The 23507-nt window shown below is 35.4% G+C and overlaps 1 protein-coding gene and 1 non-coding gene across 4 annotated transcripts in view; both read left to right on the top strand.

The window, feature by feature from the left end:
• LOC101053256 (B cell receptor associated protein 29) overlaps nucleotides 1-21333 on the top strand; it is a 37233-nt gene extending 15900 nt beyond the window's left edge. For all 3 annotated transcript variants that reach the window (XM_010344250.3, XM_003921098.4, XM_010344244.3), the window contains exons 5-8: nucleotides 532-667; nucleotides 4655-4763; nucleotides 16771-16871; nucleotides 21286-21333. In XM_010344250.3, the coding sequence (XP_010342552.1) occupies nucleotides 532-667; nucleotides 4655-4763; nucleotides 16771-16871; nucleotides 21286-21321 (382 nt within the window). In that variant the 3' untranslated portion in view covers nucleotides 21322-21333. The remainder of the gene's footprint in view (nucleotides 1-531; nucleotides 668-4654; nucleotides 4764-16770; nucleotides 16872-21285) is intronic.
• On the top strand, nucleotides 8300-8442 carry LOC120365522 (small nucleolar RNA U109). The gene has a single exon (XR_005580441.1). It is a non-coding gene; the product is annotated as a small nucleolar RNA U109 (small nucleolar RNA).
• Nucleotides 21334-23507: the final 2174 nt, after the last annotated feature.

The raw sequence follows: 23507 nt of genomic DNA, 5'->3' as shown, positions 1-23507 counted from the left end.
CAGTGCCTAGCAGAGTGTCTTGACATTTAGCAGTTCTTCAGTAATTGAATGTCTGCTGGGTACATAATTGAAGATCGTAGTCACTACTTCTAACAATGTCAGTTACCCATAAGCAGATGTGAATGAGCAGTTCTTCAGCTTGGTTGACCTTACACACTGTTCCTTAAATAGCAGAATTTGAACTGGGCCAAAAAAAGAATTCTCTTACTGGCTCTGCCACACTGTCTGAAATTTTCCTGTTTCTGCTCCTCTAAGCTAAAGCCTTCTACAGGGAAAAAAATAAGTACCACTGAACTTGTATTCCACATGCTGGTTTTCTAACAAAGATTCCAAAGGAATGAAACATGGGCCTGCTTTTACTAAGAGAGTTGAATTAAAAAATAATAATAATGTGTTCTACCTAACCACCATCTACACCCACCACACCTATACCTAATGGGGAGTCATTTGGCAATGACTGTTTTAAAATAAGTTCTGATGATTGGTCTAGTAATACATTATTCTGTTTTGTTTTGTTTTGTTTTTTCTTAGAGTGTTGAGACGTCTGGTTACACTTATTACTCAACTGGCAAAAGAACTGTCAAACAAAGGTGTACTTAAAACTCAAGCAGAAAATACTAACAAGGCTGCCAAAAAATTTTTGGAAGAAAATGAAAAACTAAAACGGGTATTTAGTTTTCTTTGTAAAAATTAAATGTTGTTGGTGTTCCCAAGGAGTAATATATTTGTTTTCAGCATCAAAAAGAGTATTTTTATAATTTATAAGCAGAAAATGACCCTAATTAATAACATTTTATGTAACAATTGTTTCAAGAATAGTTTTACTATTCTTTAGACTTGCTTGTTCCCACTAATATTTTTACTATTATTTAAATTTTCTTTTTCTCCATAGTGGATTAATACCATTGGACCTATTTTCTATGATTTATAGAGAAAATAGTATTTTAGGAATATGAATTTTAATTCCTTCATTACTCTTAGTTTACTTTATAATCTAAAGCAAGTCTTTATAACTGTTTCCATTTTTTTAAGTATTTTTAAGCCTAGATTTTAGTTTTCTTTTAAATGATTGGTTTATATAAAGCAGAGAAATGTCATTTATGCTAGATTGATAATTGCATACAGTATTTTACATCTTTAATGTTACTCCTCTATTTTCTGTCCTTTGATCTCATTTCACCATCGTAAAAACCAAAACACAGTCATCAAAGCTTTGATATGTGACAGCTAAACTCGAAAGCACACAGCCTTGTATTTATAGAACAACTGATCATGTACATATCTTAATTTAAAATTATATACATCATTTTGGAGTAATGATTTGTAACCATCAGAACACTGCTTTTTTTCCACTTCAGTTGTTTTCCTCTTATTCTTTACTGCTAAGAAAATGGAAAGTATTATTTTTCTCAGTTAATACAGTTAAAGTAGTCTTGTCCTTTAAAAAAAAACAAAAACAAAAAAGCTCCTTCCTCAAAATACTTTTGCAACTTTTCTCTTGGAATTGTTTTCAGAGTCAGTTACCTGTGCAAGGAAACTTATGTCATGATTACCAGTTCCTTGCCCCTTTAAGATTTATTCTTTTTTGTGGTTGGTTTTCCTCTCCTTTGGTTCTATGCTATTCAGATTCGCTGCTTCCTGCAGAGCTGTGACCCAATCAGTGGTTCTAGATTTTCAGAGGAGGTACAGATATGCTGAGTTAAAGCCAGTATACAGTGGGGAGAAAGTTTGTGAGCTGGACATCAAAGCAGCTGTCAGTGCCCAAAGTATAACTAATTCACCAATAAAGTGACCAATAAAGGCCACAAGTGAGAATATACAATGTAACTTCCGTTTCAAGGTACTCATGTTGGTTTTGAAAAATTAGCTAAGGAAAGATAAGCTTGAGAAAACACCCCATTTGTTTTTCTTTTCTTCCTTTCTTTGTTTTCCTTCCCTACCTCCTTCCCTCCCTCCCTCCCTCCCTCCCTCCCTCCCTCCCCAGACTGATCTCAAACTTTTGGCCTCAAGCAGTCTTCCCACCTTGGCCTCCAAAAGTGCTAGGATTATAGACATGTGTCACCACACTGAGCCATACCTCTTCATTCCCTATCAGAAACATATTATCCAGTGGAAACTGGGATTACCCTGAGGTTCAAGAGACTTAGGTACTAGTTCCAATGTGTGACCTAGCACAAATCACCTATGTTATGGGCCTCAAAGTTCCTTAGCTATAAATAATAGTTAACACTATGCCAGGTATTGCTTCAGATGCTTCACAGTAAGGTTTTTAACTGTTTATTTTAACAACAGCCCCATGAGTTTGGTATTGTGATTATCTGCATTTTATAGATGAGGAAACAGAGGCACAAAAAGGTTAAGTGGCTTGCACAAAATCATTCAGCTAATACATGACAGAACTAAAATTTGAACCCAAGCAGCTTGACTCTAGAATCCACATTCATAACTCGATTATTTTGTGCCCTCAACTCCTATGCTATCTAATAAAACAATTTCCACATGGTACCTATGACCCCTTTATAAAGTTCTGGTATGTAGTTAAAGTAATGAAATAATTATGAAAGACCAATTAACTTTTAATTTTACTACTTCAAGTAATAGAGCTTTACTTTGCCCTGATTTTTTCTTCCAGCCGCATAACTTACCAAGGTGGGATAAGATAGATAAGACAATGAACACTTGCATTGTTGTAGCTAGTAGTCATTAAATTTCAGATTTCAGCCTTCTTGGTCTTTCTCCAGCATCAAGTTATACATCATAAATTTAGGCAAGTTTACAGATGCAGTAATGAAAGCTTATTTACAAGACTAACACAAATCCAACTTTTCCAAGTCAATGGCATGAAAATTCAAGCAGTCAGAGAAAACATTCCTGCAACTCAATGATTCTCTTTTAATTTGGGTAATCACTGGAGATTTTATGAACTGATTTCAGTGAAGTGATAGCTGGAGTTGTTTTCAACTTGAAGTAGTCAACAAATTAAGAGATTTAGAGAGTTTTTTTCTTCTGCTCTTTAGAAAAAGAAAAAACTTTATATTTAATTTACAAAGATACGGGACTCCTTTAGTTTCAGAAGGTACTTCCATCTTCCTATCTCCAAAAAATAGTCCTTGGGATTATATGATATATGCATTCAAGCTTTAATTCCTCCTTCTGAGCTGCCTAATCTGTCTTTATATAGCACAGTAGTACTGTATTTGGTCTTGTGCTACAGTTTATATGCTTATCTCATCCTTTCCTACTACATTGAAGTTACTCAAAAGTAAAGATCATGTTTCGCTCACATTTTTTATCTCTTATAGCACCTTGCATTGTAAAATATTTGAATGTAGTCATTGCTCAGTAGAACTTTTGTGAGTTTTGTTGACTATATTGGCTTACATTAGAAAATAAATCACCCTGCAGTAGAAATGCCTCTCTTATGTCAGTCTATTTAAAATTCTCCTGAGTTCCTTTTTTATCTGACTATAAAACATGTCATTATCAAGTTGCTGCCACTGGCCAGGTGCAGGGCTCATGCCTGTAATCTCAGCACTTTTGGAGACTGAGGTGGGAGGATTGCTTGAGGCCAGGAATTTAAGACCAGCCTGGGTAATATAGCAAGATCCCTACTGCACACGCACACACACCCCACGTATTTTAATCATTCTGGTGTGTTGACACATGCCTGTAGTCTCACCTACTCAGGAGGCTGAGATGAGAGGATCACTTAAGCCCAGGAGATCAAGGCTAAAGTGGCTATGGGTTGCCCCACTGTACTCCAGCCTGGGTGACAGAGTGAGACCTTGTTTCTAATAAAAAATAAAAAAGTTGCTGCCTCTTTATTTGGTCTACTGACCCACACCAGTATACATATTCCGTTTTTCAAGCACTTTGTCCTTCTTGGTAGTTAAAATTCTTTATCACTTTTTTAAGTCAGCTTCTTAGTTCTGATGGTAATTATAGTTTCTGTTCACAATACAGATTATGAAATTTTTACTTCATGATATTTTTATTTTGATCAGTCATTTTGCTATTTGGATCTTTATTTTTCTTGTCTAGAAAAGATAAGGTGTAGACATTAACATTTTTAAAGCCAGATGCAATTTTAAAATATAAAGAGTATTACAAAGGATTAACGGAATAAAAGTAATTTGGAAACTGTTCAATGAAAATTATAATTTTCCAGCTATAGAAATGGCCTTGTCATTTCCCACTTACCCATCTCCCCTCTGATATACTCTTCTCTTACAAATATGTCTGTATAAAAACGGGCTGAGTAGACAGCTCTACAATCAAAACATAATGGTTTTCTAATTAATATCATCCTCAGAACTGTTTTTTTCCCTTAGATTTACATTTCTCAATTAATTGATGAAGAAAGACATTATTTATCTAAATACTTTTGAAAGCATAATTTTAATCATAGCAATTAGAAATTCTTTTTATTTTCATTTTAGAGATTTTAGCCATAATAAAAAGAAATCTTTTTTGTGTGTTTGCCAAATATTAAGTTTCTGTTAGCAAAAGTACATTGTAGAAAACTATAAAATTCTGAAAAGGACAAGGAATAAATTATAGGCCAGTAATTTTAGATAGGTCACTCAGCTCATTTTCTGTAAGAATGGCTATTGCAATCTAAGCTTATTTCTTCCTATATCTCTCTTTTGCAAAGATTTTGAAAAGCCATGGTAATAATGAAGAACGTGTTTTGGAAGCAGAAAATAAAAAGCTAGTAGAAGACCAGGAGAAACTGAAAACTGAATTAAGGAAGACTTCAGATGGTAACTTTGTGTACATGTGAAAAAGTGAAAAGACTAGCATGATATTTTATGCTGTACACTTCACTGTTTTTCCTAAAACAAAACTAATGCCTACATGTTCTTCTAAGATACTAAGAATGACCTATTTAGAAATTCTGGTTCAAATATGAAGATAAAACATTGTGTCAGCCAAGAGAAACATGCTCTGTTATACAGAAAAACATGTAGGTGTTTCAGATCTGTGTTGTAAATACAGATGTTCTTACCTTAGCAAAGGAGCTGTGTTCCTAAAAAGTTGTTTATAAATGTGTTTTTATAAAATGAATCACATTTTTCCATCATCGTATATTCCTCCTTACAGAGAAGCAATTGCAGGGGAACAGTTTTCCTACAAGAAAATATATTGTTTATTTCAAGCACTAATGTATTCTACCTGTTAAACATAAGGAAAGCATTCCTCAAAGGAGACAGGTAGGCGCAGAGTAGGCAACAGTATCTGGGCTATCAGCAAAGAATTTCAGTGCCTCATTCCAACATAACATTACAGTGTAGGCTTGTAGTGGAGCATCCCAACTTCATTTCCCTGAAGGGAGCGATTTCTTCTACATTTAACAACAAAAAAAAAAAGTTTTGCTAATCAAAGAACAAATTATTATCGCAGCTCCATAGCACAGAAAAGTAGATACCCCAATTCAGTGTCATTCAAAAAAACTCAGTGGTAAGTTTGTGGCTTGACACTTTGCAGCATTTCTGCATACAACAGATTATTTGTTTATGTTGGCCAGACACTAAGAAACCTCACTGCCAGTCAGTGCTAAGGTAATAATCAATGCTGAGACCTTCTCCAGTTTCAGATCTCTCTCACTACTTTAAATTGGAGGTAAATTGGAGACTATTCCACGCATCAAGGACCTACTTCTTATCATGTATAAGTTTGAATCTTCTTCGAGTTTAGGTCTCAGTATAAAAGAAGTTTCCCTGTAATAGAACTTGCTATTGTTGAATATATATGTTGTTTGGATAGGATTTACTTCAATCAGGATATATTTGAATTTGAGGTGGGAAGCATAAAGATAAAAGCCAACAGAACAAAAATCCACAGGAAAATATTTGTGTGATACAAGATTCTTTAGTCACTTTCCTACTTATGATTTCAAGTGAAAAAAAGAAGATCGTTCAGAAGCAGTAAGGTAAAAAATAAATTACCCTTCTAGGCAAAGTTGTATATTATATAGTTGGCATAGTATAGCCCAAAATTCAAGAATCTTCTAGTTGGTACTGTTGCCTTTTTTGTAATTCCAAAAGATTTAGAACATGATCAAAAAATTTTAGTGTTTGTATGAAAATGAATTTAGTAGTTACCTATCATTTACAACAGACATTTCAAAAGAGAAACTGGTGTTCTTTTTTCACCCACATAAAATATTGCTGCTAATTCTTTTGAAGAATGAAATGATCTGTTTCCAAAACACAAAAATACTGTTTCAAAATCCTGCTTTCTTTTTTCTGTATCCACCAAAAATATCTTTTCTTATGTTATAAGCAGGGCGCACAAAAATAAAAGATAGATAAGAATGGATGTGTGCTACACTTCTCTTAACCCTGCTCAATTTAGTTTCACCTTTCGCCTTTCAAAACTTCCAGCTCTGAGATATTTTGAGTTTTAACTCTTTAAGTCTGGCATAAAACTAAACTCAGCACATGAGCATTTCCTTAAAAGACAAAAATCAGATTTTAGAGAAAATGAATTCTTTGACAATGTAAGCATTGTGTTTATAATCTGATAACAAGTGAAACCAGCTTCTGTGTTTGAAGTGTAGACTGCAGAGCTAATTTCAAAGTGGATTCGTGTTGAGGTAAAGGCAGATTTTACCTGTTTGAGGGTGTCCTATTTGGTTCCTGCAAGATGTATTATATTTTATGAACACATTTTATTTACCCAAAGGTTTTTTTAAAAAGTAACATTTATAATGACCTTGAGAAGATCAAAGTTGCATTTCTAAAGAAGGTATTTCCTTGGTCATGTTCTGTTGACCTAAACCAGTCAAATTCAGTAAGATAAGAACTAAGAAATTATATCAATTAATAGCACATGATTTGGATGAATAAAGTAGTACAATGCTTTGTGTATGGTACCACTCAAAAATATTCATTAGTTTCTCAATTTTGAGGGTGTTAGGTGACAGTATTTAAGAAAGATTTAGAAGGATCTCTTATATTTGAAAATAGAGTAAAAAGCAATGTGGGGGTTTTTGTTGTTTTTTTTTTTAGAGGAAAATAGGGTGTTTTTCATGTGAATTTTCTTATCCTTGCCGTTACTTAAATTTAAGTGAAACATTTTCTCCCAAGTGTATTAGTGGAAACCAAACATAAATACCAACATTTATTTAAGCTAGTTAACCCCAAATTAGAAATGTGGCATTCTGAAGGCAGCTACTAAGAACACTCTGTCAATACTGGCAACCACCTTCCATTTTTAACCTCCAACTCCTATTTTGACTAGAGTTTGTATACTATTACTGGTGCTTCAGTGCAGTAATATCACCTTAGCAATTCAAAAGAGAGTGTGCATATCCCAAAGCACCTAATTTACACTCAGGACTTAGGTTACACGTGATCTGTCATTTTAATGATCCATTTAACAGTAACTCTGATGTCTCAGTGTATGGAGTAATTAGAAAAGGGCACTGCCATGACAAATGAGTACCTAAGCTTTGAAGAATTTACAAAGCTCATAAGCTCTCATAAGAGAAATATTTCATTGAGAAACCTTCTGATGTCCAAGGAGATTGACTTTAAAGGTCTCTTCCAGGAAAACTACTTATTTTCATAAATAAATACCTTTCTTTATTCTTTTTTCCTGAGATGGAGTTTCACTCTTTTTGCCCAGGTTGGAGTGCAGTGGTGTGATCTCAGCTCACTGCAACCTCCACCTCCCATGTTCAAGGGATTCTCCTGCCTCAGCCTCCCAAGTACCTGGGATTGCAGGCATGAGCCCCCATGCCCAGCTAATGTTATATTTTTAGTAGAGACAGGGTTTCTCCATTTTGCACAGGCTGGTCTCGAACTCTCAACCCTGGGTTATCTGCCCGCCTTGGCCTCCCAAAGTGCTGGGATTACAGGCATGAGCCTTGCGCCCAGCCTACCTTCCTTTATTCTTATAACTAGAAATATGTACCATTCAGTCACTGCATACATCCAAGCAGTGATAAAAGTAAATATGGTTTAAAAAGTGATTGAGCCGGGCGCGGTGGCTCAAGCCTGTAATCCCAGCACTTTGGGAGGCCGAGGCAGGTGGATCACGAGGTCTAGAGATCGAGACCATCCTGGTCAACATGGTGAAACCCCGTCTCTACTAAACAAAAAATTAGCTGGGCATGGTGGCGCGTGCCTGTAATCCCAGCTACTCAGGAGGCTGAGGCAGGAGAATTGCCTGAACCCAGGAGGTGGAGGTTGCGGTGAGCCGAGATCGCGCCATTGCACTCTAGCCTGGGTAACAAGAGCGAAACTCCGTCTCAAAAAAAAAAAAGAAAAGAAAAAAAGAAAAAGTGATTGAGCTGTATGTGGAAATGTCTGTTCTTCATTCTTTTAGGAGCAGGAATACATATAGATATTAAGAACATGCCATATATTAAAAGGAATTCTTAGGGCTGCCAATCTTATAGTAAAGGTTGAATAGTAGGATGTATCTCCTACAAAAAGAAAAGAAAAAACAGTAACTGGGGGAAATTTCCTGACCATGCCTTTCTTCTCTCGGTTTCAGGCTTTCCTTTGTTCCTTGTTTCATCAGCAATTTTTTTTTTTTTTTTTTTTTTGAGACAGTCTCACTGTCGCCCAAGTTGGAAAGGAGTGGTGCAGTCATGACTTACTGCAACCTTGAACTCCTGGGCTCAAGTGATCCTCCTGCCTCATGCTTCTGAGTAGCTGGGACTACACAAGTACACCACCATGCCCAGCTAATTTTTTTTATTTTTTATAGAGACAGGATCTTGCTTTGCTACTTAGTCTGGTCTCGAACTTCTGGTTTCAACCCCTTCCTCCTCAATCCTCCAAAAATGCTGGGATTACAGGCATGAACTGCTGTGCCTGGGCCTCAGCAATTTTTAAAAGAGCTTTTGACGTAATTCATTCATTGTAAAGTCATTTAACGTGGAGCATAATTAACACTTTCCTTAAAAAGTATACCTCTTGAGGATAAAGCAAACTTAAATTTCTTAAAGCATATACTAACAAATCAGAAACTGAGTGTAAAGACTTATTATGGGTACTTAAGTATTAGCAGCCTATAATAGAGATACTAGATTTGGACCAGGAAACAGAACCTTCTAGTCCCCACTTAAAATATTGATAATTGAGCTCTCTTCACGGATAAATGCTTTTATATCACCTTGACTTACCTCGAACAAAGCTAAAAATTACCTTTTACCAGCCAACTTCAATATCCTTGAAGATGTTCAGTTTTTTTACTTTTTATTGCCGGTTAACATAGAGACCAGAGATTGAAAAATAGCTGATGTGCTTTTCAAGAGAAATTAGAGATCAAGACAAAATAAAAAATTACAGGGGAATTGCTGTTCTGTATACCCAGAACCCTAAATGCCTGCCTCTTGAATGTTAAGAATAAGACATAAACTTTGTACATAAATTTGAAACTATAGGATTTCTAGTTTCTTACAAATGAACCATGTATTCATCTAAAAATAAATTCTCAAAGTTCACCCTAAGCATGTTTTACAGTTGTGAGTTTTCGTGGACATGAACTCAGTTATCTTTTACCTACAGTTATATCAAATTATTTTAACATCATTAATGCTTAAAAACAGTTTGCTGTTTTTTGGTCATAGATTTTTTTTTCTTTATTGCCTTTTAATGAGCTTTTGTGATTTAAATAAGAAAAAAATATTTTTTCTTATCTGCTTACATGTCTGGAAGTTTTGCTTCTTTGACATCTTTGTCCCTTCCTGTATCAACTGGGAAAAAAAAAAAACCTCCATATTAAGAATAGTATAGTTTATTTGATGGATGTACCAATAGGCAATATGTAATTAATAGTATTTTAACTATTTAAAGCAAGTAAAATCCATGACCTGTCCTTTTAGTTAGGTAAATATAGGATTTATTAGTTCATCTCTGTGTTATCTTCACATGTTGAAGAAAAGAAGGCTTTGCTTGGTACAAACTACTTTTTTGGACTAATATGTAATGGTGATAGTTCATCCTGTTTGGTTCCGTTACATTCCCATTTAGTTGTGATGTTTCTTTTTTCTGTGAGCTTCTTAACCTGTTATCAAGGCCTATACTCATAAACTATGTGTCTTTCAGTGACCAGGGGGAATAGTTATAGGGAAGATATTAAGACAGAAATTCAAAGATACCTTATATATTATTCACAGTACTAGCAAATATAACGATGTCTATAAGGAAAAGCTTTTATAATCTCTACAGAGGGACATTAAATCAAGAGAAAACAGTTTCTTCTCAGAAGAGCTTATAGTCCAGATGGTGAACCAAACATATGTACATAAAGCGATTCATTTCCTCCTCAGTGTGAAACATGGACTAGTCTACCAAAAACATGAGTGGAGACTGCTAAATGCATATTGAATAAAGGAATGTTCCAGGTGATAAAGATATAATCAAGCACAATTCTCTAAATGTGTTTATGGACATTTATGGCAGAAAAATGAATAAAATGGTACTAATGTGGTGAGTGAGAAGAGGAAAGCAAAAAGTAGTCTGGTCTGCTAGAAGTTGATCTGTTACACTAGGTGCAGTGAATGATTATGCTATATGGCTGAGGGGTCAATTGATGGAGCCCCTAAGAGATCGAAGGAGGTGATCACTTTGAATGACTTGGTGGTGGTCTTTTCTACCGTCTTATTCCATACCTAGATATGCATGCTTACTAAAATCCTTCATGGTAAATACTTTTCTAATAATATCAGCTTATAGCAGGTTCATGTTTATTGCCATGGGAGGTACAAAAATTAAACCGGATAACTGTAGTCTTGAAACACTTTCAATTAGGAAAAAATAATGCACCAAACTATTAATAGTGGTTTCCTTTAGCATGTACAACAACTGACTTTTTCCTGGAGTTTAAATTATTTTCTACAATGAATTTCTTTTGCTTAATGAAAAAGATAGCTTTTTATTGTTTTGTTTTTTGTTTTTTGTTTTTTGTTTTTTTAAACAGATGGAGTTTCACCATGATGGCCAGGCTGGTCTTGAACTCCTGACCTCAGGTGATCCACCCACCTCGGCCTCCCAAAGTGCTAGGATTACAGGCATGAGCCACCGCACCTGGTGATAGCTTTTTATTGTAAAAAAAAAAATTTTTTTTAATGTTTTTTTAAAAAAACCTCTTCCAAATACCCATGTAATCTGGGGCAGTAGCTTTTTGGCTTGAATTATCTAATTAATTGGCTCTAGTCCAATTTTACTTTGGGTAGACCCTAAATATTAGAAGCTGTTCATATAACTTATGCTAAGTCGTATGAATTACATTGCAAAATCTGAGGATACACTGGGTAATCTTGGTGAAGTCATTGACTCTTTGTAGGCCATAGTTTTTTCTCTTTTGTAAAATGAGGGACTGAACTAGTTAACCTTTAATGTCTGTTATATAGCTCCAAATAATGTAATTAAGCAAAAATAACCATCAAGAACTATTTTTGACCCTTAAAATTATACTTACTTTTCATAAGAAACAAACTTTTCATAGTAACTTCTCTAGGTGATTAATTAAACCATATTCTTCACATCTGAAGAATGTTTCATGCAATCTTAGTATCTTTAGGACAGGACATGGCAGGTTTTATGCATCTGTTAGCTCTAACACAAGTGTGTTATGTGAAATGGGGCCGCTAGTCTTAAATGTTTAACTCCCTTATGTAGAGCATTGGGAGAAGAGAGGGTATACCAGTAAACAGAACCAATTCTCATTAGTGTTAGAGTGTGGCTGTTTGTTTAGAACATTTGTTAGAACCATTGATATGGAATAATAAAACTTTGCAGAAAAAGAGAAATGATTTGAGTAAAGAAACTCACATGTTCTTTTCATTATAATAAAAAATGGGACTAGCTCTCTAGAGGTCTTCCCAGCTCTGAGAGCCTTTGTTATAAAAGGGACAGTGTATTTGGAGCACTTTTACTTTTTTTTACATTTTATCAAAGTTTTACATATACATACTTTTTAAAGTAAAATAGTAACACAAGGCTTATAATGAAAAAGAACAGTCTCCTGAGGCCCTCTCCCTAGAAGCAACTACATTCAACTCCTTTAGAAATGTCTTCTGAGGCCGGGCGGGATGGTTCAAGCCTGTAATCCCAGGACTTCAGGAAGCCACAGCAGCTAGATCATTTGAGGTCAGGAGTTCGAGACCAGCCTGGCCAATGCATTAAAACCGCGTCTATACTAAAAATATATAAATTAGCTGGGTGGCAGTGGTGCGCGCCTGTAATCACTGCTACTCAGGAAGCTGAGGCAGAAGAATCGCTTGAGCCTCGGAGTCAGAGGTTGTGGTTAGCCGAGATCATTCCAGTCTGGGCAACAAAGTAAAACCTGTTTCAAAAAAGAAAAAGAAATGTCCTCTGATATGTGCCTCCAGGTTTTTCAATGCAGTGTTTAGGTAGCTTTTTTTTTTTTTTTTAATCTTTCAGTATGGGACATTATCTTTGACTTTCTTATAGGGAAGACAAGGACTTAGATCTCTTATCTCACCCAGTTTTCCTCCCAGCTCCTCATACTTCCCATCCCCCGCCATCCTTTCCATTTAATTTAATTTAAATATATTATTTAAATGTTATTAAATATATTTAAATATATCCTTTCAACTTAAATATATCATAACTTTTACTATATCATATTATTACAGCTATATACTCATCATCATTATGAGGATTCCCTTTGCCTCTTTCCTGTATTAATACCTTCTTTCCTGGATTCCATGTTTTCTACTTTTATATAGGTTTTGAAAGTCACAGAGGCTATATGCCAACTTTCATCACATTGTGTCAAGTGTACATATTATTAACACGATTTATCACTTTTGATGTTGACCTTGATCACCTGGCTAAAATAGTGCTTGTCTACCTTCTGAATTGTAAAGTTACTCTTTTCCTTTTTTTTCCATACTGTAATCTTTGGAAGGAAGTCACTATTCACAGCCCATACTTTGAATGGGGATCAGTGTGCAGATGAATGTACTAAAAAAAAGAAAAAAAAAAGATGGAAAGTTACGCTCAATCTCCTTGAAAGTAGAGTATCTTTGTAAATTATTTGGAATTCTTCTGTACAGATTTGTCTATTCTATACCATTTGTTTATGTCAGTATGGACTCATGGGTATTTGTTTTATAATTTGGGTTATAATTTAATACTACTTTAGTTTATTGTTCAGGCTGTCTAGGTTTTGTCATTGGGAGCTCTTTTCATTTGGCTCCTGTGTCCCTTTGACACATTTCCATTTTTGTTTTGTTTTGTTTTTTTCATTTTTGGTGCACTTTCTTGTTGGTGTTACAAGATACTCCAGGCTTATCTTGCATATTTCCTGCCCCATTCTTTACTGCCCCTTTCTTACAATCAGTGTTTAGGGTTGTTGTTTTTTTTTTTAATTGAGCTAGATTCTGTGGTACTTTTTATTTTATTTATATTTTGGTTTTGATACTGAAATAGTGTGAGATATTTGTAACATGAGTATATTTTCATCAAAATATTGCGGAAATGGTCTGTTTGCTTTGTTTCAGCTATCCTGAGTATTTTGGTTTTTGATTGAAGGTGTTTTTATCTTGTTTCAACCAAGATTCCCATCAGGTGACTAAAGTAACACTTTGTATTGTTCATCTGACATTTATCATTTCCAAGTGAACTGTTGACACACAAGTGAATTTTTTAAATGCTTAAAGCTTACACTTTTCATTTATTCATTCTTTTATTACTTCAAGGAGTGTATTTTAGGCATTTACCAGTACTAGGCAATATGCTGGGTACTCAGACAGACAGATAAGACACAGCTCTGTTTCTTGAGTAGTTCACAATATAGTAAAGGTGTAAGTTCAATACAAGCTATGGTGAAGCTTGAGTTGTAGTAGAAGCCAACACTGGAGCTCAAGGACACTTTCTTAACATTTTAAAGGATGACATTAATTAGCTAGATGAAATGGGAGGAGATAAACAAGATGTTATAACAAGAACGAGCAGCATGTAACTAGAGGAGTATGGCACTTTTGAGGTACTACAAGGAGCTCACCGCAACTGGAGCATAAAATAAGATGAACCAGTGGAGAGAGTTGAGCGGTAGGCCTAGAAGCCATCCTGAAGGGCCTCGTGTACCATGTTTGTATGTTAACATTTCAGGGCGCTCTTAGAGAGTTTTTAGGCATGAGAGCAATCACTTTGACAGTAGTATGGACAGTGAATTAAAGTAGCTGGGCAAACGTGAGAAATTCACTTAATATAATCTAGAAATGAGAACAGTGGTCACAGAGCTGAAGTGGAATGGATGGAGTGGAGGGCTGCAAAGGAAGTAAATCAGCAAACTTGAGGTGTTGATTGGAGTAATGAATAAAACGTAAACCTTTACCTACACATACCTGATAATATAGGCATGTACCAAAAAATGATAATATAATTAAACCACAATTTATGTCCTTAACGGAACAAAAGTTTGTGTGTCTATTTACCAAGTATCTTGGAAGCATTACTGTAGATTAACAATCCAATAAGTGATCATTGGCAAAGGAATAGTACATGTGAGGATTTAATACTGAATAGCTCCAGTGTATCACACTCTTAAATTCTCAAAAAGAGAACCAAATAATTGAAAAGAAACCAACACAAGACGTATGGAAATTTTTCAGATAAAATGTTTTCCTCTGGCTCTATCCTTACAGCTATTGTACAACAGCCCAACTTTAGCTGTCATGCAAATGCCTCTAAAAATTTCCATTTCCTGGCAGAGCTTAACTGGCAATGTTTGTTATCTCTGGTAGAAATCATAGTGATACAATACATTTACACAGTATATTAGTCTTACCAGCTCCTGTCACTGTGCAAACAACTCCTTAAGTGTACATTTGACACTTGGAAAGACAACGAATATTTCCACTTACTATGTGTAACTAACATTGGTTGAAGTTATTTTCTATATTAATAAGTCATACATGTGCTTTTAAAAGTATCTAATAGACCATATCCTAGAACATAACAGTCTCTCATTGAATCTAGCCAGTACTCTTATGAAATATCTCAGTATTTCCATAAAGCCACTGGCAACTGATAGCAGCCCATTTTTGCAAATAAGAAAATTGAAATAGCAACTTAGATTTATCATCTAAAGCCTCCTTGTCCAATAATGTTTTTCTTATATATGCTGTTTCCAAAATAATATGGCTCAAAATAAAACAAGCATAGCCGCATGTCAGATAACAAGTTTATATAATCCCTTAGTTACAGATGCAGTTGCAAAAGGAGGTGGAAGGCATCCAGAAATGCAATATTATAATTTTTATAAAATGAGATAAAGGACTGGGAAAGAGTCCAAGATGTGTCTAGACAATAATAGCCTCTCCTAATTGGAGCAATAGTAATCATTAGATTTATTTGTATCTACTGAAATACAAAATGAAATAAGAAACACAGTTGACACCTTGGCTTAACAAGTGGCAGGAAAACAGTATTTGTCTGCATTTATTTCATGAATAGCTTTATACCACTAATAACAAGAAGAAACTCCTGGACAGGCTGTACAAGTGGTTTTCTAGCTTCTTTTAGAAAAGGAACTCCTGGGTTGGTATCTGAGATATTATATTAAATGTATTAAATAATTATTCATGTTGGAAATTCAAGTATAAATTATTTTTAACATTAAGACCAACTCCTGTTCATTACAAGCTCCTGATCAACTGTCTTAATAGAAAGTACCATAGACTTAGTAACTTATAAACAACATAAATTTATTTCTCACAGTTCTGGAGGCTGGGAAGTCTGAGATCAAGGCACCAGTAAATCGGGCGTCTGGCAAGGTCCTGTTTCCTGGTTCATAGATGGTACCATCTTGCTGTCTTCACGTAATGGAAAGGGGAAGGCAGCTCTTTGGGATCTCTTATTAATAAGGGCCCACCCTCATGACCTAATCACTTCCCAGCCATTACATCACATCGGTGATTAGGTTTCAATATATGAATTTTGTGGAGAGACAAGCATTCAGTCCATAACAACAACATTGTTAAAACTACCATTGTAGGCCAGGTGCAGTGGCTCACGCCTGTAATCCCTGCACTTTGTAAGACTGAGGTGAGAGAATTACTTGAGGCCAGGAGCTCAAGACCTGCCTAGGCAACATAGTGAGACATAATCTCTACAAAAAATTTAAAAATTGTCTGGAGTGATGGAGCAAGACCTTGTCTTGAAAAAAATAAAAAACACCATTGCAGGCCAGTCAGCCATTATTAAGTTGTAGAATCTACTGTGCTTTTTATGTAACAGAAATCTAGGGTCCTAAACTTTTTGCTGAATTCTGAAGATAACACATACTTGAAAAATGTATCATATTTTCAAGTAGCCTCTAGGAAATGCCTTGTAGAACCAAAATTGAAAACTAATATGTAACTTTTTATGTTGTGAAAGTGGTTCTAATGAAATGTAACCATCACCAATAGCATCTTCCATACATGACCCATACCTTTAGCAAGTGACATCACATTAAATTTGTCAAAATCAATCTTTAAATACCTTATTTAGAATTATGCAGCTATAGAAGGAACATGGAGGAAATTACAGAGCTGTGCTATCCAATGTGGCTAGCCACTAGCTACATGTGGCTATTTAAATTTAACTTAAATTGAAAATATAGGTCCTCACTTAAACTAGTCACATTTAAGTAGTGGCTACCATACTGACAACACAGATGTAGAACTATATAGAACATTTGACAATACTGTCTAGAAAGTACTGATAGGAAAAGCACTTTTCTGTTAATTTGAAATTATTTTGAAATAAAAATAAAACTCTATTCAATATTTTCTAGCCCTTTCTAAGGCACAAAATGATGTGACAGCAATGAAGATGCAATCGGAGAGACTTTCAAAAGAATATGATCAACTCCTGAAAGAACACTCTGAACTTCAGGTGGGTGTGACATGCACTTTATGCGCCTAAGTGTTTTGAAATGTAATTACCTAAGTAAATTATTTGGGTTATTTGTTCTTAACTAATCCAGATGATATACTAAATCCTGGCCTTGTTAAATGACTTAAAGAAGCCACATTTTTACCTAGAGGGTAAAGATGAGGACATTGTAGGAAAATACAAGATAATTATAAGGAATTGCTGACATACATACTTACAGCATTCCAGTTTTGGTGAATGTTTAAGCAAAAGAAGTAAGCCACAAAAATGGCAGCATTGGAAAACAGACTGGTTCTAGAAGAGTTGAGTTTTGCTATTTGGGATGTTTGCCATATTCATGCCAGAATGAGGCCAGAATTTCAAGTTCCACATCACACTACTCTTATCTCAGTATTTCAGACATTTTAGGAAAAAGACTGTAACGTTCAAATATATTATTGACCTCCAAATGTTGATTTGAAAGGTGGAAACAGAAAAAAATGTTTTATTGTTAAAGCCACAAAGTCAGATCTGGGCCATAGGTTTTCTCTTCCTCTCTAATCCAAGAAAAGAAACATTAATCCTTGTTAGGCTTGTCTTTCCTCCCCTCTTCTGCTGCCAGCCAGTAACCTGAGTTGATTTCCCAGCTACACTTTGATCAATTTGGGGCGAGACCATTCTAGAGGCAGCCCTGGCCTTCCCTTGACAGACTGGTTGGGCTTGTCTTCAAAATTTAGCAGCCTTTGTGGCTTTCATTTAGGGATTTTTACAAATTATACCCTTTTTTCACTGTACACATTTTTCAGCATCTTAATGGTCATTTTATCTCCAAGGCCCAGCACCGTTCCTGGCCCAAGGCAAGCAGACACTATACTCATAGACTTTGGAGTTGGGCATACCTGGAGTACCTACCCATATCAGGCCGCATGCTAAGGTTTTTTATCGTAGGCTGGTTATAGCATCCCTTTGGGTCTCACTTCTTTCATGTATAAGATTGGAACAATAATGATGCCTGGCTCACTGGATTGTTACGAGAACTAAATAAAATGTGTAGGTTTCTTAGCACTATGCCTAGCTGATAGTAAACATTCAATAAATGATAGCTATTATCATCATCATCTATATTACTTCCTCTGTAGGAATTTTGCCGAAAGAATGACTTATTCTTAACCAGCCACTTTGGCCTTGGTTTAGAGCCAGTCATGAAGTAATCAAAGCACATGTTTGTAATCTGATAGTCCCAGTTGGTTTGCATGTTTGGTTTAACTAGCCTATTTTGACAATAGCAAGAAAAAGAAAAGGTAGCCAGAGAAGGGTGAATACTCTGTATGCTCCAATCCCGACACTGAGGGCTCAGTTCACATGATCTGGAGCAGATAGGTAGATTGTCAGCAAGACCACCCCTTCCCCATCTCAAAAACAGATCCTAAAATTGCTTATCTCATCAGGACTTAATAATTATTCCATGACATCTTTCAAGATCCACAATGGAAAGTGAAGAAGTCACTTCACAGACCTCTTGCCTAGAAATACAACATCTTCCTATTTGTGAGGTTAGGGTTTACTCAGCCAGGATGAGTATCGACAATAGTGGACCTTGCCATGATGTCAGACGTGTTTATATCCTTGAATGGAGAAAGGGAAACCAGAAGTATGCCCTCAATTTCTCATTGCCAGTGTCCATCGTTGATAGTCTCCACTGTGGTAACAGCCATTGGTTCTGTTAATTCTGAGAATGTATATAACACTGAGATTTCCTCAACCGATTTCCTCCCCACAAAAAAAGCCACAGTCAGCTTGAAGCTTCTGCATTCTTGGTGAAGGATGTAGAAATCTTTTAAGGGTGATTCCTTCCCAAGAAAATAGTTGTTATACCTGCTTATGTGGAAAAGACCCCATCCAAGATTATGCCAAACACCATGCCAAGAATAGGACCTTGTTTGATAGCACATTTAGGACTTGATCTAATTTCTGCCTGTATCCAGTTTTTGAAATATTTAATAGATGACATTTGTTGAGAGTATGCTCTGGACTAAGCACTTGGCTAAAGGCTTAAGATATGTTGTTTTGTTTATTCTCCATGACAGCCCAATAATTGAAACTATTTTAATATCCCTATTTTGTGAATGATGAAACTGACACCCAGAGATGTTACATAATTTACCCAAAGTCACTAGAAAATGATAGCATTCAAAGTCAGAGAATCTTTATTCAAAATCTCCATCATTAACCACTATGTTCTTTGGCCTTTTGCTGGTCATTGGATTGTGTGTTCTTGGATCTGTTCTGTCACTACTGCTTTACTCTGTATCTCCGGGAGGTTCATTTCCAAGACTCCCTTGCTGTCTGACTTCTGGGCAGTTTTAGCCAATGGCAGGCACTAGCAGACTGAAAGCAGGAGAAAGGGGAAAGCCAGGGATTTCTTCTACTCTCTCTGCTGTGGATGCCTTCTCCTTATGGCTCCAGTTCCTTCCCTCCATGGTTTCAGGTCCCACTGGGCAGCTTCTATTTACTGGCCTGCACCTGGGCTCCATAACCCTCATCCCTCCAGCCCAAGGAATGGTAGTAGCTTTTCTGCTATTGATGATCCCAGAGGTGCCTTACCATACTGTTTGGTGTGTGTTCTTTTTCATTGCCTGTAAAACCAGTTTCCCATAATATCTCTGAAGGAAAACAAAATCTCAGTTCCATAGTTTACTACTTCTTTAACCTACCTGTGACTCATTTGACATCTATGCTCCTCAGCTACTTTACTACTTAATGAGAGTTATAATACGTCATGAGCATTAAACCAGATCCTGTGTAAGAAAGCACTTTATATGTTTCTAATGTTATTATGTCCTGATTGGGTGCATTTTTTCCCATTCAGCTACCCAACCCCCACCCATTGTCTAGTATGAGACCCTGTATAAGATTCTCAGATTTAGATATCATTAAGTGAGAGCCCCCCTTTTTTTTTTTGGAGACAGTGTTTCACTCTGTTACCCAGGATGGAGTGCCGTGACACAATCTCGGCTCACTGCAACCTGCACCTCCCCAGTTCAAGTGATTCTCATGCCTCAGCCTACTGAGTAGCTGGGACTACATGTACATGCCACCACGCCTGACTAAATTTGGTATTTTTAGTAGAAACAGGGTTTTGCCATGTTGGCCAGGCTGGTCTCAAACTTCTGACCTCAAGCAGTCTGCCCACCTGGGCCCCCCAAAGGGCTAGAATTACAGTAATTGTCCTCATGAAATGTACTTCTCTTGTCAAACTAATCTTGGATACTGAATTATATCTTAAGGTTATTTGGAGCTAGCTTTCTGAATTTTACATAGTTGACATACTTTCAGTGGAACAATCATAAAACAAAGGATTATTAAAATATTAAGGAAACAAAGGTTAAAGAGGGAAATGCTGGTTTCTTTACAGTAAACAGATCCCTATTTGCATCTTTTAAATCTTTTGGGATTTCCCCATCTGGTCCCCTCGCTGTTATAGGCACTAAGTAAATATTAGAAAACAGTCCCTTCAAAATGTATAGTCTTTGCCTTTCCTTATTTGCCCTGACTCTCTTCTAAAAAAAGAAAAGAAAAGAAAAGAAAAAAGCAGAACTAACTAGAGATTATTGGCTACAAAAACCCATGAGCACCTGCCAGTTTTTAAATTTCATTTTGGAAAATCAGCCATCACTTAAGGGACTTGTCCATAATAGCATCATTAAAGCTTTGATTTTTAGCAAAAGGGGCCACATATGTAAACATGTGAAAGTAGTATGTTTACCTCCTCTACTCTTGTCTTCTTATTTGATTGCAAAAGTTAATGTTATTAAAGTTGCTATGGAAGCATTAACGTTCAGCCTGAACAAGTGCTTGACGAACTTCTTTGTACAAGCAATAACTCTCTGCAACTTCATTTTATGTGATCTTTTATTTGATATAGACATTTACTTTCTTTGCATATGTGATCTTTTAAGATTAATTTCTATTCCATTTTCCTTCAGTTTTAAATGATATGTTATAGTCATCTTTATAACATGATCAGCCAACTATAATTTGAGAAGTCAATTCAGTTGGCAAATATCCAAAGGACCAAACCAAAGCCACCCCCAGCTGGGTTTTTTTGTCCCTTCATTCTTTCATTTGCCAGAAACCTTAATTAGGTTCACAGTAGGAGAATTTTCAAAATCATGTTTTCCTGGTTACCTGTGAAACCAAAGCAAGATAGATGAAGGCAAGGGAAAAAATGAACTTACCAAGATTGTTCTTTTTCCCCTCCAAGTAAAAACCACAAATTTATAGTTTTTTAAATTTTGGACTTTTTCAATCCTTTTGTTTCACATTTGATTATTCTCATAATTATACATAGAAGAATGTTTTTTAAAAGTCCTTGTCATGTCTATGAATCTGTTCCTCTTTGCTATACTATATAAATCATATTTTTTTCTTACAGGATCGTTTAGGAAGAGGCAACAAGAAAAGACTCTGAACTTTATGAAAGGTGCTTGCGATATACCATGTCAAAATGATAAATTTCTTATGTCAGCCTCTAGAAAGTTTAAAATTAAGTTCAGAAAAATGTGCTATGATCTGTCAGAAATTTTTTTAATGCCACACATAGGTTGTATTGCAAAGGCATTATCAAAATATTTGATGATGTTTCAGATATATTGTAAAATCTGTATTCCACCTCTTAAGAAATATATAAGCATGTTAAATACCATATTTACATATCGATAATGACACTGGCATATAGTGGCTGTTACCAATAGAAGGAGAAAATTCATTAGCTGGTTACTTTCAAAATTAGAAGTTTTAAGTTGCATGAAACCATTAATAGCCTTGAAAGCTTTGATGAGTTTTCAGTAATAATAATCTGTGTAATCCGATGATGATGTGTTTGAAAATAGTGTTCAGTATCAGCAAATGTGTACACAGGGAATGTAAATAAGAGTAACTATCAGAGTTATCCACCATATTTATAAGGAAGAGTTCGAAAAAACAATGACCTTAGTTTTTTTTTAACCCTGATGATGCTATGGTTTACTCTAATAAGACATTGTTAATTATATTTTTGTTACTGTGCCCCTGCACATGTTGGACTGTTTTTTGTTGACATTTGTATTAATAACACGTAATTAGTAACCACTCTGCTGTTTCAACTTAATCTAGTCATAGAGTTTACATATATTTGCATAACTGCCATACCACTGCACTGAATTTATTTTACAACAATGTAGAATTCTTTAAAAGTTAACGTAGAACATATCCAAAAAGCAGTATTTCTTTCCACTGGTTGTGAGAGTACCTAATTATATAAATATTACCTCAAAAATACATACACTGGTATCACACAGTTTTTCTAAGATGTTTCTATGTTCTGAAAGCTAATATTAAATACTGTTTTTCCATTCAAATATTCATTTAGAATTTCCTTTAGAAAATGGCAGTGATTGTAATATTAATATGATTTAAGTTATTCCTGTGTTTAGACATGAAATCATCTTCCTTGTCTCATAAAAACCTAAATATTTTTTTAAAAAATTACTGGAGTTTTTATTTCTCTTGTCTTTGTTTCATCCTCTGTTTATTATAATTTTAGCACCAACTTCACATCTAGCTAATTTTTTTCATTGTAAAGTGGATGAAGTGAGCAAGTACATAAAAATTTTATTTCAGCTAAAAGTCAGGAGTTACTGCTGAAAAACAGACATGTAGGAGACATTCAACAGGAGTAAGAAATGGGAGTTAGACCATATGGGCTGACAACACCATAAATAACAAGAAAAGGGAGTGCTGAAATAAGAGAACTGAACAAATGTTAGCTCAAAGTATAGACTTAGAAATATCAAAGTAAGAGCTATCTGGGTAAATATATAGATATTGAGTGTTTGGAATCCTAGCCTACTATGTGAAAATTAAGTCCAATGTCAGAATAACCTACAGAAAAATAGAAAATGCACAGCTTTAAAATGGGCAGAGTAAAATGTAATCCCAGCTTTACTGCTTATTTAGCTGTACTAGCCTAGGCCTCTATTTCCTCATCTCAAAAATGGGAATAATAAAATTTAAATCAGCATTACTATATAAACTAAGATAATACGTGATTCTCCAAGTTGTTGAGACTGTATAGTAAGGAGAAAGTCTGGTGTACTTTGAAGAGCATGAAAATTTGAAAGATTCCCAAAAAAGCATTTTAAAGTTTACATTTAGAGGACCGAGGACCTCGACCCTCTCAAGTTTACAAGTCTGAATCTGTAGGCCTCAAAAGTTTGAGCAGTTTTTCCAAGGTAACATGGTTAGTTAGTTTCAGGGCCAGGATGTAAGTCTAGAATTTAGATCTCCTGGTCCCCTACATATTGCTTTTATGTTTATGCACAAACCAGGTATAATTTGCTAGAGAAAATATTGCAATATATTAGCCACTCGTGGCTCCAGAGTCCGTGCCCTCTACCACCATACCCAACTGTTTCACATGCTATGTTTGTTAGTTCTTCCCAGTACTCTCCTTAATAATGGTGTTTAGCAAATTGTATTATATAAGTAAATATTTATTTCATGGATTTAGTTATATTGCATATTAAATTATTTTCCTTCCCATTGTCAATAATGACTTCTTTATGTCTTAGACTGTATTATAAATTCAAATACAGGAATGTTATTCTTGCCTTTTCC

Source organism: Saimiri boliviensis, chromosome 10, assembly GCF_048565385.1.
Source record: "Saimiri boliviensis isolate mSaiBol1 chromosome 10, mSaiBol1.pri, whole genome shotgun sequence".
Taxonomy (NCBI): Eukaryota; Metazoa; Chordata; class Mammalia; order Primates; family Cebidae; genus Saimiri; species Saimiri boliviensis.
This window is presented reverse-complemented; position numbering and strand designations above follow the sequence as displayed.